Consider the following 13,910-nt stretch of genomic DNA (forward strand, 5'->3'; position numbering starts at 1 on the left):
GTCTCCATGAGCGAGAAAGCAGCTCCGGTCACTATAAAAGGCAGCCGTGCAGTTGCAATTCGACTCACACAGCCCTTGACAATCTTCTTCCGATGCAACATTGAGTGGATCAGTATAATTTGTGGAGAAGTAATCAGTTCCCTCCTTCCGAACGAATCGATACTCGAGGTCCTCTGCACACGTCTGAAGTTTACTCAATGGCTCGCAATCTCGACCTGTCCTGGTAAAGCTCTCGGGACAAGTTTCCTCGCATGCACCTGACACTGGATTACAGGTTCTATACTTCCCGCATGCACTTGGAAGGAAGCAGTTGAAGAGACTGGAAAAGCTGAGATAAGTCACCCAGCTGCTACCCGTCCAATTCCAGGAGTACAGGTCCACATCTCCATCTGGTGTGAGCCTTATGAAAGTGGAGGACGTCAACTGTGACCCGTTTACGTTCAACGGCATCACTTGGTCTCTTAAACCTCGACTAGAACATGACCAGGAAAACACTAAGCCCAAGTCATCACGCTCCGTTTCAATCTGTGAGAAGTTGGCTCGCAGATCCAGAGACACGTTACCATCGTTTTGCCAGCAAAACACCGCAAACATGTTTTCCTCGCTGCCAATATTACCGAAGCTCCAGTACGGTTGCGAGGCGTACAACAGTTGCAGCCTGCTTTTCTCCATGACGAGACTATAGAGGCCATCGCTGCTGTCTTCTGAAGTATTGAAACTTACGAGCTTTTGTCCCGGCGTAAGTGCTCGTTGCAACAGCACAGTGTCAGAAGGTTCGTCGCTGCTTTGCCAGATGACATTGCTTCCGCTTTCATCCAGGAGCATTATGGTTGCGCGATTGGACATACAGAGCCACCGGACGCCTCTGTTTGCAGTTTTCGTGGACCATACGACATCACCGTCTTCTTCGACTTTAAGCTCTCCATCTGTGGTAAATTGTAGAGTGGCATTCTCACCTACAAGCCTCGTCTGTCGGGCCTTCCACAGGATGACCGGTCTTGTGAGCTCCCAGCTAGTTGGATTGCGGATGGCAACGAGGGCCAGGAAAAACGATCGTGGTGTGTCAGCGTTATAACTCAGCATCCACACCTCGTAACTAATATACCGGCTGATCTGTGTGTCGCTATAGTTGGACCATAAACCAGCGTAGCGGCCACTCAAGCCGTGTGGATCAAGCGGAAACAAGAAGGAATCATTTATTTTGCTGGTGAAATTCCTGTGGTATTGTTCTGCTTGAGCAAAACGCAGGATGAAGATCGACGAGACAATGAAGCACAACTTTCCTTTGCTAGCCATTATTTTTTCGGCCTCTCAAGCGCTGAATTATTTGAACTCCCGGCGAGCTGTGTCACGCTCTTTGGACAAGACTTTGCAAGTACGTATGGACTACGCCAGGTTCACTTCTTTGACTGACTTTATTTAAGTTCGGCAAGTGTTGCAAGCAGGTTGGAGGAGTTCCCAATGTCTTGGAAGTTCGTAACGCTGTTCATCCTCGAGATTTTAGTCGCAGTAGAAGCGGATGAGGTCTGTCTGCAACTGTCACCGTCCCCGGAGCTGGAAAAGTTCGTCGACGTTCTTCCAACGCCACCGAAGATATACTTGAGCCCACGCTACAGAGTTACCATTGGAGCTTACAAAATCACCCAGGTATGCGTTCTTTCTCCACTTGATTTCCAGACTCTTCCAAGACTCGTTTTTTTTTGTTGACGCAGAAACTGCACAGAGACTTGCCACCAACAACACTGTATGCATTCGGCACGAGCGAGTATACAGCTTCATATCCGGGTCCAACTTTGATAGCCCAAAAGAGACAAACATCCTTTGTCCGATGGGAAAATCACATTCCAGATCGTGAACACTTTCTTCCAGTCGACTATACGATCCTAGGGGCGGGTCCGCGCTACGGCTACATTCCCGTGGTCCCTCATCTCCATGGACAAGAGGGCTCGAGCTGGTCCGACGGGCATCCAGAAGCCTGGTTTACATCAGTTGGCGAGCGGGGCCCCGGTTACGTGACGCAAAACTACGTCTATCCAAACTTTCAGCGCCACTCACTCCTGTGGTATCACGACCACACTTACGGCATGACCCGGCTCAACATGGCTGCTGGCTTGGTCGGACTTTACGTGATAGAGTCACCGTGGGAAGATCCATCCTGGGTCCCGAGAAACTACGTGCTTCTGGTGATCCAAGACAAGCAGTTCTTCAGCGACGGCTCCATAAACTATCCCAGTGTCGGGAGCAATCCGGCAGTTCATCCGCAGTGGTGTCCGGACTACTTTGGTGATACCATTCTGGTGAACGGGAAGGTGTGGCCTTACATCGAAGTCTGGCCGGTGGTGGTGAGGTTCCGGGTGCTGCTTGCGGCAAACTCGAGATTCTTCATCCTCAACTTGAACGACACGAGCTTGAGCTTCATCAAGATTGGCACGGACGGGGGATACCTGGCGACTCCGATACGGCAGAAGAAGCTCAGGCTCTCTCCTTCCGAGCGAGTCGACATTCTTATCGACTTTCGCGGAGTGAAGCCCGGGGAGAGAGTTCTCTTGTACAACAACGCGCCGGCTCCATTCCCGAGTGGAAGCGTCACCGAGCAAGAGGTTCTCCTGTTCAAAGTAATCAACTGGCAGACCAACGCTACCATCGACGAAGACGACGACGGGATCCCGCAAGCACTCACTCCAAGCGGGCTGGCCGAGTTGCCGACGCTATCGATCATCAAAGCCACGGCCGGAGTAGATCTCTCGTACGTCGACTGGGCGTCAACTTACAACCGGCCTTTCGTCCACCGTGTAAGCCTCGACTCTGGAAACACGCTCACGGGACTCTTCCTCCAGGACAGGCTCTCTTTCACGCGTCCGGCCACCGAGCAAGTCCTGCTCTACACAAACGAGGTGTGGTGCATGATCAACACTATGACAGCATCCCATCCGATCCACATCCATCTCATCAACTTTCTCGTGCTCGAGCAGCAGGGATTCGACACCGGGCGATTCGCTGCCGGGTCGTGCTCGTTCGAATACGACTACCCGGACTCGAGGAGCTGCTACACGGGCGAGGCACAGGGAGCCGATGTGGATCAAGTCGGGTGGAAGGACACGGCCGTCATCCAGCCCGCCACCGTCACCCGGTTCTTCCTGGCGTTCAAGCCCAGCATCTCGTACAGGTTCCCGCTGGATCCAACGACGTTTCCGCACTTTGTGTGGCACTGCCACATTCTCGAGCACGAGGATAACGAGATGATGAGGCCGCTGGTGGTGTCCAGCACGAATGCTCTCTACACCAACAAGTCCTTCCCTCGTTACTTTCCCAGGGACGAAAGCTACAACGTAGGGCTCGCCACCGGGAACTCGATCCATCCACACGACAGGTGCTCACACTCTTGGCATTGTTTTTTTTTCATCACTGCAATCCCTCTTTTTCTTTCGCAGGAAACACGTCTACGTAAAGCTCGTCACCAACGGGTCCATCCATCTTTACTAAAACTACACGCAACAATAGGTGTTCTAGTCACAATTCCATTCCATCCATCTAGAACGCCGAAACTTTACCGATAGCAGAACAAGAACAACTAGTAACACAAGCTTTACACAAACACGTATCATTTATGTATCAATAAGTTCTAACTATATTTTGATCACAGCTCCTTGTGCTCCTCCCTACGTCGTGTCCGGTAGGAGGTATGAACACTGAACGCGTTCCATAACCTCTTTCATTGCAGAAAAATGAACTGCAAAAGCTGATAATGGTGGTGCTTTGCATGAAGGGATGGAAGATCATCATACGTGATCCCTGGTCGCACATAGTGCACGTGAATCACATTCTTGGCAAGCATGGCAAGGATCTCACTCTTGCACCTCTTGCATCCTCCCCTCCCTTTGTCATGATCTTGATACATAGAGCCGTCCCAGCCATCTCTAGAGATCCCATTCTCCACACATCAGCCACAAAGTCCTCAAGTACTGCATCGAGTTGATATTGGACAAGTCAGCATTGGAGAAATTCGTTGCGCTCAAGAAAGATAGTGTCCAGCGGCCTCTTTCTACTAAGGATACAAAGCACTAGCACTTACCGGTGTAGTATTCTCTTCCTGAGAAGAGCAGCCCGCATTTGATAAGAACGAATTGACTCCAATATCCCTTCTCTTCGTCACTCAGTCCCTAAACAGTCGCAACTTTCAAAACATTAAAGTAGAAGTTTTATTATTATTATTATTATATGTAGTTAAAAATGCCATAGTAAAGTATATATCCACAATCTTAGTATATTTGCATATCTATCTTCCTCCAGTGAATATTTCCATGGATTTTGGCAGGGAACTTCCGTCCTCCTCGAGTTGGATGGCCTCTCTCAGCTGGATCACGACAGTGCTCATGTTAGGCCTCCCGTGGGGAGAACGTTCCACACATTTTCTTGCCACCTCCAAAACTTTCAGTGCTGCTTTCTCTCCATAGTCGGATAACTTGGGATCGACTACTGTTCGTAGGTTGCCTTTCTCAAGTTCCTTGCATGCCTGGGAGGAAGCAAAGAACAGATGTTTATAACTAAGCTCTCTTAATAGTTTACCCATTCCGAAAGAACAATTTGTTCCTCAAGAAGTGTGAAATTGAGGGGCTCACGTCCGCAAACAATCTCAAATAGTACCACTCCAAAGCTGTATACGTCTGATTTCTCTGTGAGCCTGCTATAGGAATGGTACCTGAAAAACCATTAAATTCAGTAAGATATCATGCTTATTGAGAAAAAAACTTTTGCTCACTCTGGATCAAGATATCCTGGAGTTCCTTTGATGCCAGTTGAAACATGAGATGCTTTGTTACTGTCATAAAACTTGGAGAGACCGAAGTCACTGACTTTTGCAACCATATCAAAACTTAATAGTATATTGCTTGTTTTGACGTCTCGATGGATTATGTGTAGATTGCAAGATGTGTGCAAATACTCCAAGCCTATGAGAGAGAGTTATATCATATCAATTCAGAGATTTAGCTTACCTTGAGCAGCATCTAGAGCTATTCCAAGCCGAGTTTTCCAGCTTAGAGTTGGATATCTTTTACCTTCTGACATTACACTAAAGGAGGACGTTTCAACACAAAAAATTCTTACCACCATACAAGTGCTCCCTCAACGCTCCATTCGACAAGAACTCGTAGACCAGTATGAGCTTGGACTTTTGAGTACAGTAACCAAGAAAGGGCACTAAGTTCTTGTGGTGTACAACTGATAAAATATCAATCTATCAAGGAAAATTAGATAGATTTGTACCTGTTGATGATCAAACTCACCTCAGTTTGAAATTCTTGATATCCTTGCTTTGAGTTACTGGATAAAACCTTGACTGCAACTTCAACACCATTTGAAAGGCAGCCATAGTACACGGGTCCAAAACTTCCTTCACCAATGACTTTCTTGAAGTTGCTTGTGGCCTCAATCACATCCTTGTAAGCAATCATTTTAGTGCTAGAGTTTGGAGATTTTAGAGACAAGCCTGAATGGAACAAGATGCCATTAGAAAAATGAGTTACCCACAAGGCTACCTTTTGGAACTTACTTGGATTCCTGTTCTGTACTGTGATGGATTTTGAAGTTTTTCTACGGGAAAAGAAACAAACCACAAGTCCAGCTCCAAGTAACAATAAGGCTGCACATGGTACCACTACTTCAAATATAAGTGTTGTATGTTTCTTCTCACACAAGCTAAAAGTAGCGCTGAAAAAACATATAGGTAATAAACAATTCAATGGCAATAGAGAAAAACCGACTTGTAAGAGAAGTGTACATGTGCTGGTGGTAGGCAATCCAAACTGTTGTTCTCTAATGACCTGCAAAAAAATGAGTAAACCTCTATCATCTAGCATACTGAATGGTGGTACTCACAAAACCGTGAGGTTTTTCAAGGAGCTAAAATCTGGAACACGCCCTGTCAATGCATTATTATCCAGATAGCTGAAGACATAAAGATCATCAGAACGAAAAATTACGTCAAAAGACCCATACATACATTTTTGTTAGATGAGATAGCTTTGTGATGGACAGTGATATGGTTCCTTTGAGTCCACTGCTAGACAAGTTCCTGTCATGCACAGATGTTAATGTGATCACGCTAGAAATGCGTCCACTTATTACAGCTCTATAATTCTTGCTGGGATTTGAGCTACATCGCAAGTAATCCATTTCCAGGTGTAAGCATCAGGCAAGCAAGGGTCTCCTGACCATTCAGTCATGTGAAAATCTTTCATCACATCAAGTATAGCTGCCACTGCATTGTTTATGACAATGTTAACGAGATCACAATTATTTAAATTTATATGCTTTACCATCGTTGGTTTCCGTCCCTGGGAGGAGACCTCCTTTGTACTCCCACAGCTCAGCAGCATTGAGAATCGGACCAAGCGTAGAGTTCACCGTGGGCACAAACAAGAAGTTTGTTGGTTCAGAAAGTTCCACTCGAGAGTTGTAATACATCTGCAATGACGTTAGAGGAGCCTGTACAGACTTCTCAACGTTGATGGTTGCCAAAAGCTGGGGAGATTCAAGCAAGCTTGTGTTAAAACGGACTTGGAACTCCCTCGTGTTGTTCACCAGGGCGGCAAACTCAGCAAAGTAAAAGCTAACGTAGAATTCAGTCGGCGTTGTGGGAAGCCGTGGGAACTGGAAAACCATCGTGGAATGGGAGGTGATGGCGGAACTCATCACGGCTGTGGGAGGCTTGTCAAATGTTTTTCCCACCGAAACATTTGAGGTAGTATTAATCTGTTGGTATCCTCCCATGATGTCTGGGAAATTTTTATCAGCTAACCATAATCGATCATAGTCATCAGAAGGGTACCTGTTTGATACGAGTCAAAAAGAACTTTTACCTTCTGAAGAATTTCTTACCAAATGTAATTATTTATAGCTGCTCCAAAATTGATCCTTCTCCAAGTGATCAAAAGCTCACTAGAATTGAAAGAACTTATTCTCATACCGGGATCCAGCCTTCTGAGCTCGATTGCGGAGATGAAGGGGATATTTGCCGGTGAATTTGAGCGGGTTCCAAAGCATAGATCCAGGGTCGAGCTTTTGGCTTTAATCACAAACTCGTGAGAGTTTCTTATGGTTAAATCCATGCTGAAGTTTGCCACATCGTTTGCATCAATTATGATGTTGAACTGTGTGTAAGTTGATTCCATCCCATCATAGTTTCCGTAGTAGAACCATGGCCTCACGATGTAGCTATCGTTTACCACCACTGGCAGAGCATAGCAGTGCTTCCGAGAGGTGTCGTTAAAGAAGCGAAGACGCTGCAAAACTAAACCTGTCCCATTTTTTTCCGAACTTGAAATGGAGGCTTTAATTCCAGTGGTGATATACTTGTCATCCGGCGTCCATTCGATACCATTTTCATCCCTGTGAGTGTCATAAGCTCCACAGTCAAGGCTCAGAAATCCTGCAAAAACAATCTTCAGATTGACCCTTATGCAATACTACTGACCTGGTTGGGCTGAGACGTAAATCTTTGCAAGGAAGCCAACTGTGAGAAGGAGAAGGAGATAATCTGTCGACCACATTTCCTTAGACAAGAAGATATCACAAACCGCTCAATTCTTTCAGCTAGACCTCTCAAATAGCTGAAGTTCCAGAGCAAGAACGTATGAACTACGCTAGCTTGACACCTGCTTACAAAGCTAATGGAGTGATAACCCTGTATGATAGCAACTTTACTTTGCAACTTTGATTTTTCCCTTGTCCGATGGGAAAAATCTGATTCAAAGTCGACTATACGATCCAGAGATCCAGTCTTTAACACGTGTTTCAAACTACATCCACAATCACGGCAAAACCCAATATTGCTTGAAACATATCATCGTCGTTGTTATCGATCAAGGAACTGTGTGATCAATGGGGGTGTAGAAGAATCGCTCACACCCAAAAGAATTTCTCGTACGTCGTATCTATCACGACTGCGTCGCCGTGCCACTGCCACCAATGCCGTGCCTTTCCATCACTCTCCGCGCGGCAAGAGCCGCCGCCTCGCTGGCTCGCAGCCCTCCCGCGGCCATGAGCGCAGTAAACTCGCGAGTGATCTCCTCCTGGACTTTGGCTCTCGCGTCCTCCATCTTGGTGGCGGCGGCTTTCTTCCGTCCAGCTCTTCCCTCATCGCCGCGAGAAGCCACCTTAGCCGTCTTGACTGCTCGCGAAGAGCGCATCCTCTGGAGCTCTAGATCTTCGTCTTCGGGTATGGTGGTGGTGAGGCACTCTTCCTTGGCACGTCTGGCCATCGCTACACGCTGTGGCGTCCCCGTCGCCTCTGCTAGTTCAGGCACTTGCGGGACCCCTCCATATCTCAGGGTGGTCTCCATTTGCTGGATCATCGGCTCTAAGAGAATCAAACAGTCAGCGAAGAAAAAGATCCACAAAAGCAAAAACAAAATTGGCACTCACGGAGCAAGTATCCCATGGGAGTGGTGATCACGTCTTGAGGCAGCCGCAAAATGTAGTCCGGGATGTCCACTCCGAGCAGAAACTGCGCCACCTCGTTGCTAAAGTTGTTGCAATTGTGCGACAGGATGCTGTAAGTCTGGACCGTGTAGCGGGGACTGATCTCCCTGAGGTAATCCTCAAACACCTCCTTTGGCACTTGAGTTCTTCCAAGCTCGACCGTGTTCACGGGACGGCCGTAGGGCGTGCGCCCCGGATTGCTGGTCGTGATTCCACCGCTGTAGTAGTACTCGGTGCCATAGACCACCACCGAAGTGTGCCTGTGAAGAAAAACACTTGGAACTATAAGCTTGGAAGTTATTGGGGATCTTTGAGCTAACGAGGGAAATTTGCCCGTGACATACCAGATGCCCTCGATCGCTGCCCCGAGCAGCGAAGTCGAGAGCTGCCGCGCCAGGCCCTGGCTCAGGTCGTAGACGTAGAGAACCACGGAATGCGAGGCCTACAACGCGAGATTTCGGCGATCAGCGCAAGAAAATCCTCGATCGATCGATCGCGGAATCGACATACCTCGCCGTCGGCAGCCATTCCAAAGCACCCCGCGTGAATCGCTCGCGCGCAACGCTTCCTCTCCTCTTCGTTCTTCGCCTTAAACCCTAATCTCACGCGCTTGAAAGCTTCTAGGTCATTCCATGTTGGCGTCTAGAACGTTCGTTAGAATATTCCGTATTTTGGTACCGTTGGTACGGATGGGCAGTCCGTACGGCCCGCGTGCGCTCATGATAGCATCTGCACATGTCAAGTGCCCAGCATATTCGCTTTCTTTGCTGTGGCTTGCAGGGAATCGTTTGATATTTCTTGGCCTTGTTTCGTTATCACACGCTCCATTATACTATTGTAGTTCCTCAAAGGATAAAGATCAGGAATTTACTAATGGAGTTTTTTCTATTTTACTGTGCTTGAATGGGAGAACTTGAGTGAGAATTGTTAAAACTCTTTCTCTTAGATACATGGTTGGCGGGGAACCTTTTATTAATTTGGTAATTAGCGAAATAATCAAGTTAGAGTGTCCAACGAAAATGTTGTTAGGTGGCTATCTACAATATTTATAGTTATACGGTCACTCACATATGAAGCGGTCGATCACCAATGTGAGCTTGTGTGTCTTGGATGATCTTCTCGCAAGCGGCTGTACGTACTGCAGTAGTAGAATAGAGAACGTTGGGCGTAGACATAGCTAAATCGAATGATCGAATGCTCGAAGTCTTGATCTAACGTACATAATCTATATACGTACTTGGAGAGGTGACGTGCGCGTTAACGTCGCTGAAAGATCTATGATAGATTGATCCTGTTCATTTGGCGGAGCCGCCACCTCCAGCGGCACCACCACCAGCAACGCCACCACCGCCACCCCCTCCCCCAATGTTCGGAGTCCAAAAATCGGCACCATTGTCATTGGCAACCTGGAGTGTGCAGGAGATTGGAACCAGGCAAAGCCCTCGGCTCCTCAAATCCTGCCTTGGCTCGTCGTTGTCTCTGGATTTGTTCGATGCATCGGAAGAACTCATCGCCCAAGACGAGGATGATCCTTTCATCGCACCCTCCACCACCTGCAAGTTGTGGTGAAAGCCACACATTAATTAGTATATATTGGAAATTCTATCCCGTATCGATCAACCAGGAATCGATCTATATGCATTGATCAACTTGACAAAAGCATCTTTCTAAATGCTTTAGAAAACCCATGCCGCTACTGACCGCTGCCAAGCAATCGAGACAGGAAAGATGCTGCCATGATTCTAACACACAGCTCGCAGTAGTGAGACAGAAGGGACGAGAAGTAAGAAGAGAACTCTTGCAGCAGAGAATTAGAGTAGTTTGGCAATCTATAGCGTTTGTAAACTTTATCTTTTGATAACGAGGGAAGAAATTTAGAAGAGAGAATAAAAGAGAGAGAGAGCGGGAGAGAGATAAAGCTGCGAAAGAGAAAAGAGTACGAGAGCGACGAGGGCTGATCAATCACTTACATTGGGCCTCCCCGGGACTCCAGCGCCTGCAACTGCGTTCTTCATGTACGGTGTGCTTAGAACCTGGCAGCATGTGAACAAAACAGTTGTACGGTCAGGCCCAGTTTCCAGAGCTTGGGAGCAGCAAGAGAATGCAATCATCCCATCCACCAAAGCTTGGGCTGCTTGATTCGATGCAGCCTCACACAGGCAGACGTCTGGATCATTCACAGGCAGCCCAGCAGGCAGATTTAAGCATTCTTTTCCTCTCTTTTCTATACTTTTTTCTTTCTTTTGTGATTGCTTGTTTGTCTCTCAAGCAGTAAGACAAACAAGCAGTAACACGGTGCCAGGAGATGGAAGATGTATAAACAGGCAGTAAGACACACAGACACACGTGATACAATGATCAAACCCACAGAAGCAAATAGCTGTGATATGCAATGATCCCGGAGGTAAGCTCCTTCACTTGGGGATGTGTTTAAAGTAATCTGGGACATTACCTGGACTTGTTCGTGCAGGAACTTAATGTAGCCTATGGCCTCCAGAAGGACAGAAGCAGTGTCAGTCTGAGAGAAAACACCCATCAGCCTTGAATCCAGCGAAAAAAATCCACAGCCAAGTAAAGAATTTCGAGGGAGTTTTTATCCACACCTTTCCAAATGGAGCCACTAGCTGCTGGAGTGCTGTGATCCGTTCACCCAGTTTCTCCTTCCGCACCTGCAAAACGAATGTGGTGGCCTGTTCATCAAACTCTCAGTTCACAAGGTTTCTTTTGTGGAAAAACAAAAGGTAGCAACTTAAAAAAGAAAAACAAAAGAGAAGATTATGAAAGAGAAAAGCAAAGGAGAACAGAACAGAGAGAAGGAAAGAAATTCACCTTGAAAGGTAAAGTTGGAGCTGCCTGCTGCTGCTGCTGCTCTATCCTTGGCCTCTTGAAGAATGTCTCTGGATGATCGCTGCTGCTGTTTGATCCTCGCTTTGAAACAGGCTCGGACGACAAAACCTCTCGGCTTTCATCCATCTATATCATGTAGAAAACGAACAACAACAACTTAGCAAAGAGATCATCCAGCTAGGTAAAGTTGCACTACTCGAGTTCCGCTTGAACACACAGACAAGCAGCAAGGAAAGGAAAGAGAAAATTAAAGTTCATGCATGATCATATCTATGATTCTCTTCTTTTTCTCCTCTCCTTTTGAAAAATGATCCTTGCAGTGCAGTGATAGAAGTTTCAAGAACAAGAGCAAGAAGAACAAGAAGCCTTGACAAGAAGAGAAGAAAAAAGAAGATAAGTGTCTAAAGTTTTGTGTGGTGGCTTACCAAGTGTTTGCTGGCATGAGAATCTTTGCTGTCATGCGAATGTTGTGAGGTGATTCCCGAGCTGTGCTGGGACATGGAGCAGCTTTGTTCTCTCTGCTGCTGCTGGCCTTTGCTGTTCGAGTACAAAGCTGGCTCGGCTTTCGGGCTCACATAGTTTCCAAAAGACCTCGAACCGGATCCAAACAGGTTTCCACCACGCTTCGAAGTTGAGGGAAGAACTTGCGAGAGCATGGCTGGTAATCTGCTAGAGTGAGCTCCCCATCTGCTAGGGCTGGGCACCTCGCTGCTCATCATGACGTTGTTTGGATTTGGAATCGTCGGTGGTGGTGGAAGCATCGAGTGCTGCTGCTGCTGCTGCTGCTGTTGGGTGATGAGGAACTGTGCATCCATCTCTTGCTTGATCTTGCTCCTGCCTCCAATGAGTTGGGAGCCTCCAAAACCGTCCAGGCTGCTGGTAACTGCTGCTGCTCTCGATGACCAATTGGTGCTCGAATCCATGTTTAAGTGATGGCCCGGCAGCGAGAATTGCTGCTGCTGCTGCTTGATCATCATGTCGTCAATGCTTTCGAATCCAGAAGCAGCGGCCGAGCTCTTGAGAGGACTAAACTCGGGCCACGGCTCTGACACGGCCTTGTTCAAGAGCTTCATGCTGGAGAAGAAGGCCTCGTTGTCAAGGCTAGCTTCCTCATTCCCGGAGCTCCCTCTGTGCAGACACAAACAAAGAGAATTTAGTTCCCCACGATACGTCCGCAAATCACGGCATGGCTAACGTAAGAAAGAAATAGCAAGAGATTTCGTACATGAGAATGGAGCCCCATGAAGCTGGATTGCCGGAAATCTGATCGGGATCCACCAGGGTGGTGTTCATGGTGGAGGTGAAATCGCTGTGCTCGATCGCCATATGGTGGCTGGGGAGCTGCTCGTTCACTTCTGGAGCCGTGGGGAGGCAACCCAATTGTCCCGGCGACCAGTCTCCACCTTCGAGATCCGGCAAGCCTTGGGTGGATCCAGCGGTCTGGTTCCAGTTCACGGCTGGGAGCTGATCATCCTGATCTCGCCCGCTCCACCATGATGAGACTGCCGTGCCGCTGCTCGTGACCGGTGGCGCGGTGGAGCTCAAACTGGACGAAGTTGGAAGCGCGTTCTCTAAGTTGTCACCCATGAAGGAATTAGAAGCAGCACCATTCAAGATCTCGGACCAGCTGCAAGAAGAGAGCACACGATCAGTAAGAATTCTCTCACACGGCAATCGGATAAGACTATGGAACACTGTGCGGTATAGTGTTTCAAGAACTTACACCGAGGAATGGATGGCTTGTGGTGGTGGAGCTTGTATGGATGTGGAACATTCAAGATTGGTGGTGGTGGTGGTGGTGGTGCTGTTCGTCGAGGAGCCTTCGGAATTGAGAGGGCTGTGAGCGACGCTAGCGCAAGCTGTTGCTGCTGATTTCTGCTGTGGATTGCTGGATGCAGATGTGGTGGACGAGAGCAGCAGCTGAGACAGATTGACGGCCGCAATTGCTGATTCTGCTCCTGAAAACGGGAACGCATTCAGCAGCCGGCTATCTGCGTGATGCAACATCGAGGCGGCGGCGCGAGATCTCTCGAGAAACACTACTCCGGAGAAGAAAGAGGAGAGTTATAAGTCTTGCTATCGACTGCATCAACCCTTCCCCTCCTCCTAAGAAAGAAAGAAGAAAACGATTTTTCTTTGTGGCGAGCCGGGGCCACGGGTCTTGACAAGAGGAAGATCTCCAAACGTCTCCCACCAAGGAGAATTGTTAGAATATATAGCGTGGAGATCGAACGGGAATTCCTCCCTGGCGCGTTTAGTAACGACAACACAAGAGATTCTTCATTAGCGCTGGAAGAAGAAGAGTGAGAATTTGTAAAATGCGATTGCCAAACTGGATCCAGCGAGTGATCCCTGCGCTCCACAAATCCAAATAAAATTCTGGGCTTTGACCGGGGCAATCTTTGGAGCGAGACGAACGAGCTCTCTCCCGAGCAACAAAACAAAGAAGAAGAGGAGTCAACCCAGGCCAATGAGTATATATATGTAGTTATAGTTATCCCAGCATGAATGGGCCATGGATGCCCATGCCACGTGTCCGCATCATAGCCGTTGGATCCAGTGACGGGCAGGGGTGACGTCAG

At 47.8% G+C, this 13,910-nt stretch overlaps 5 protein-coding genes across 10 annotated transcripts; 1 reads left to right on the forward strand and 4 right to left on the reverse strand.

Annotated features, from left to right (window-relative positions):
- Nucleotides 1-64: 64 nt before the first annotated feature.
- On the reverse strand, nucleotides 65-1,304 carry LOC112348602 (epidermis-specific secreted glycoprotein EP1-like). Its single transcript, XM_024681442.1, has 2 exons — nucleotides 182-1,304; nucleotides 65-83 (listed from the first exon to the last, which is right to left on the reverse strand). The coding sequence occupies exons 1-2, from the start codon at nucleotides 1,294-1,296 to the stop codon at nucleotides 65-67; spliced, it is 1,134 nt and encodes a 377-aa protein (XP_024537210.1). The 5' UTR covers nucleotides 1,297-1,304.
- LOC112348667 (spore coat protein A-like) lies at nucleotides 1,279-3,642 on the forward strand. 3 transcript variants are annotated; one of them, XM_024681632.1, is made up of 4 exons: nucleotides 1,279-1,375; nucleotides 1,446-1,647; nucleotides 1,713-3,370; nucleotides 3,432-3,640. In XM_024681632.1, exons 2-4 carry the CDS (start codon nucleotides 1,462-1,464, stop codon nucleotides 3,481-3,483), a joined length of 1,896 nt encoding a protein of 631 aa, XP_024537400.1. In that variant the 5' UTR covers nucleotides 1,279-1,375; nucleotides 1,446-1,461; the 3' UTR covers nucleotides 3,484-3,640. The 3 variants fall into 3 exon arrangements, with proteins under 3 accessions (XP_024537400.1, XP_024537398.1, XP_024537399.1); XM_024681630.1 differs by having other exon boundaries at nucleotides 1,307-1,375; nucleotides 1,425-1,647; nucleotides 3,432-3,642; XM_024681631.1 differs by having other exon boundaries at nucleotides 1,313-1,375; nucleotides 1,434-1,647.
- A 539-nt stretch (nucleotides 3,643-4,181) lies between these two features.
- On the reverse strand, nucleotides 4,182-7,703 carry LOC112348683 (probable LRR receptor-like serine/threonine-protein kinase At1g67720). 2 transcript variants are annotated; one of them, XM_024681688.1, is made up of 14 exons: nucleotides 7,475-7,703; nucleotides 6,880-7,429; nucleotides 6,318-6,829; nucleotides 6,127-6,259; nucleotides 6,002-6,073; nucleotides 5,878-5,946; nucleotides 5,763-5,822; nucleotides 5,552-5,709; nucleotides 5,286-5,488; nucleotides 5,107-5,236; nucleotides 4,995-5,057; nucleotides 4,760-4,949; nucleotides 4,567-4,699; nucleotides 4,182-4,513 (listed from the first exon to the last, which is right to left on the reverse strand). In XM_024681688.1, the coding sequence occupies exons 1-14, from the start codon at nucleotides 7,548-7,550 to the stop codon at nucleotides 4,277-4,279; spliced, it is 2,586 nt and encodes an 861-aa protein (XP_024537456.1). In that variant the 5' UTR covers nucleotides 7,551-7,703; the 3' UTR covers nucleotides 4,182-4,276. The 2 variants fall into 2 exon arrangements, with proteins under 2 accessions (XP_024537456.1, XP_024537455.1); XM_024681687.1 differs by having other exon boundaries at nucleotides 4,995-5,060.
- Nucleotides 7,704-7,811: 108 nt separating this feature from the next.
- Nucleotides 7,812-9,113, reverse strand: LOC9649398 (desumoylating isopeptidase 1). Its single transcript, XM_002976615.2, has 4 exons — nucleotides 8,992-9,113; nucleotides 8,826-8,923; nucleotides 8,425-8,741; nucleotides 7,812-8,359 (listed from the first exon to the last, which is right to left on the reverse strand). Exons 1-4 carry the CDS (start codon nucleotides 9,007-9,009, stop codon nucleotides 7,938-7,940), a joined length of 855 nt encoding a protein of 284 aa, XP_002976661.2. The 5' UTR covers nucleotides 9,010-9,113; the 3' UTR covers nucleotides 7,812-7,937.
- A 322-nt stretch (nucleotides 9,114-9,435) lies between these two features.
- LOC9649399 (transcription factor bHLH68) lies at nucleotides 9,436-13,744 on the reverse strand. 3 transcript variants are annotated; one of them, XR_002993141.1, is made up of 9 exons: nucleotides 13,052-13,744; nucleotides 12,554-12,955; nucleotides 11,754-12,456; nucleotides 11,311-11,454; nucleotides 11,085-11,171; nucleotides 10,934-10,999; nucleotides 10,452-10,514; nucleotides 9,719-10,034; nucleotides 9,436-9,619 (listed from the first exon to the last, which is right to left on the reverse strand). XR_002993141.1 is itself a non-coding variant. In XM_024681691.1 (8 exons), the coding sequence occupies exons 1-8, from the start codon at nucleotides 13,333-13,335 to the stop codon at nucleotides 9,777-9,779; spliced, it is 1,986 nt and encodes a 661-aa protein (XP_024537459.1). In that variant the 5' UTR covers nucleotides 13,336-13,744; the 3' UTR covers nucleotides 9,436-9,776. The 3 variants fall into 3 exon arrangements, 2 of the variants coding, with proteins under 2 accessions (XP_024537459.1, XP_024537458.1); XM_024681691.1 differs by having other exon boundaries at nucleotides 9,436-10,034; nucleotides 11,085-11,150; XM_024681690.1 differs by having other exon boundaries at nucleotides 9,436-10,034.
- Nucleotides 13,745-13,910: the final 166 nt, after the last annotated feature.

Source organism: Selaginella moellendorffii, unplaced genomic scaffold, assembly GCF_000143415.4.
Source record: "Selaginella moellendorffii unplaced genomic scaffold, v1.0 SELMOscaffold_31, whole genome shotgun sequence".
Taxonomy (NCBI): Eukaryota; Viridiplantae; Streptophyta; class Lycopodiopsida; order Selaginellales; family Selaginellaceae; genus Selaginella; species Selaginella moellendorffii.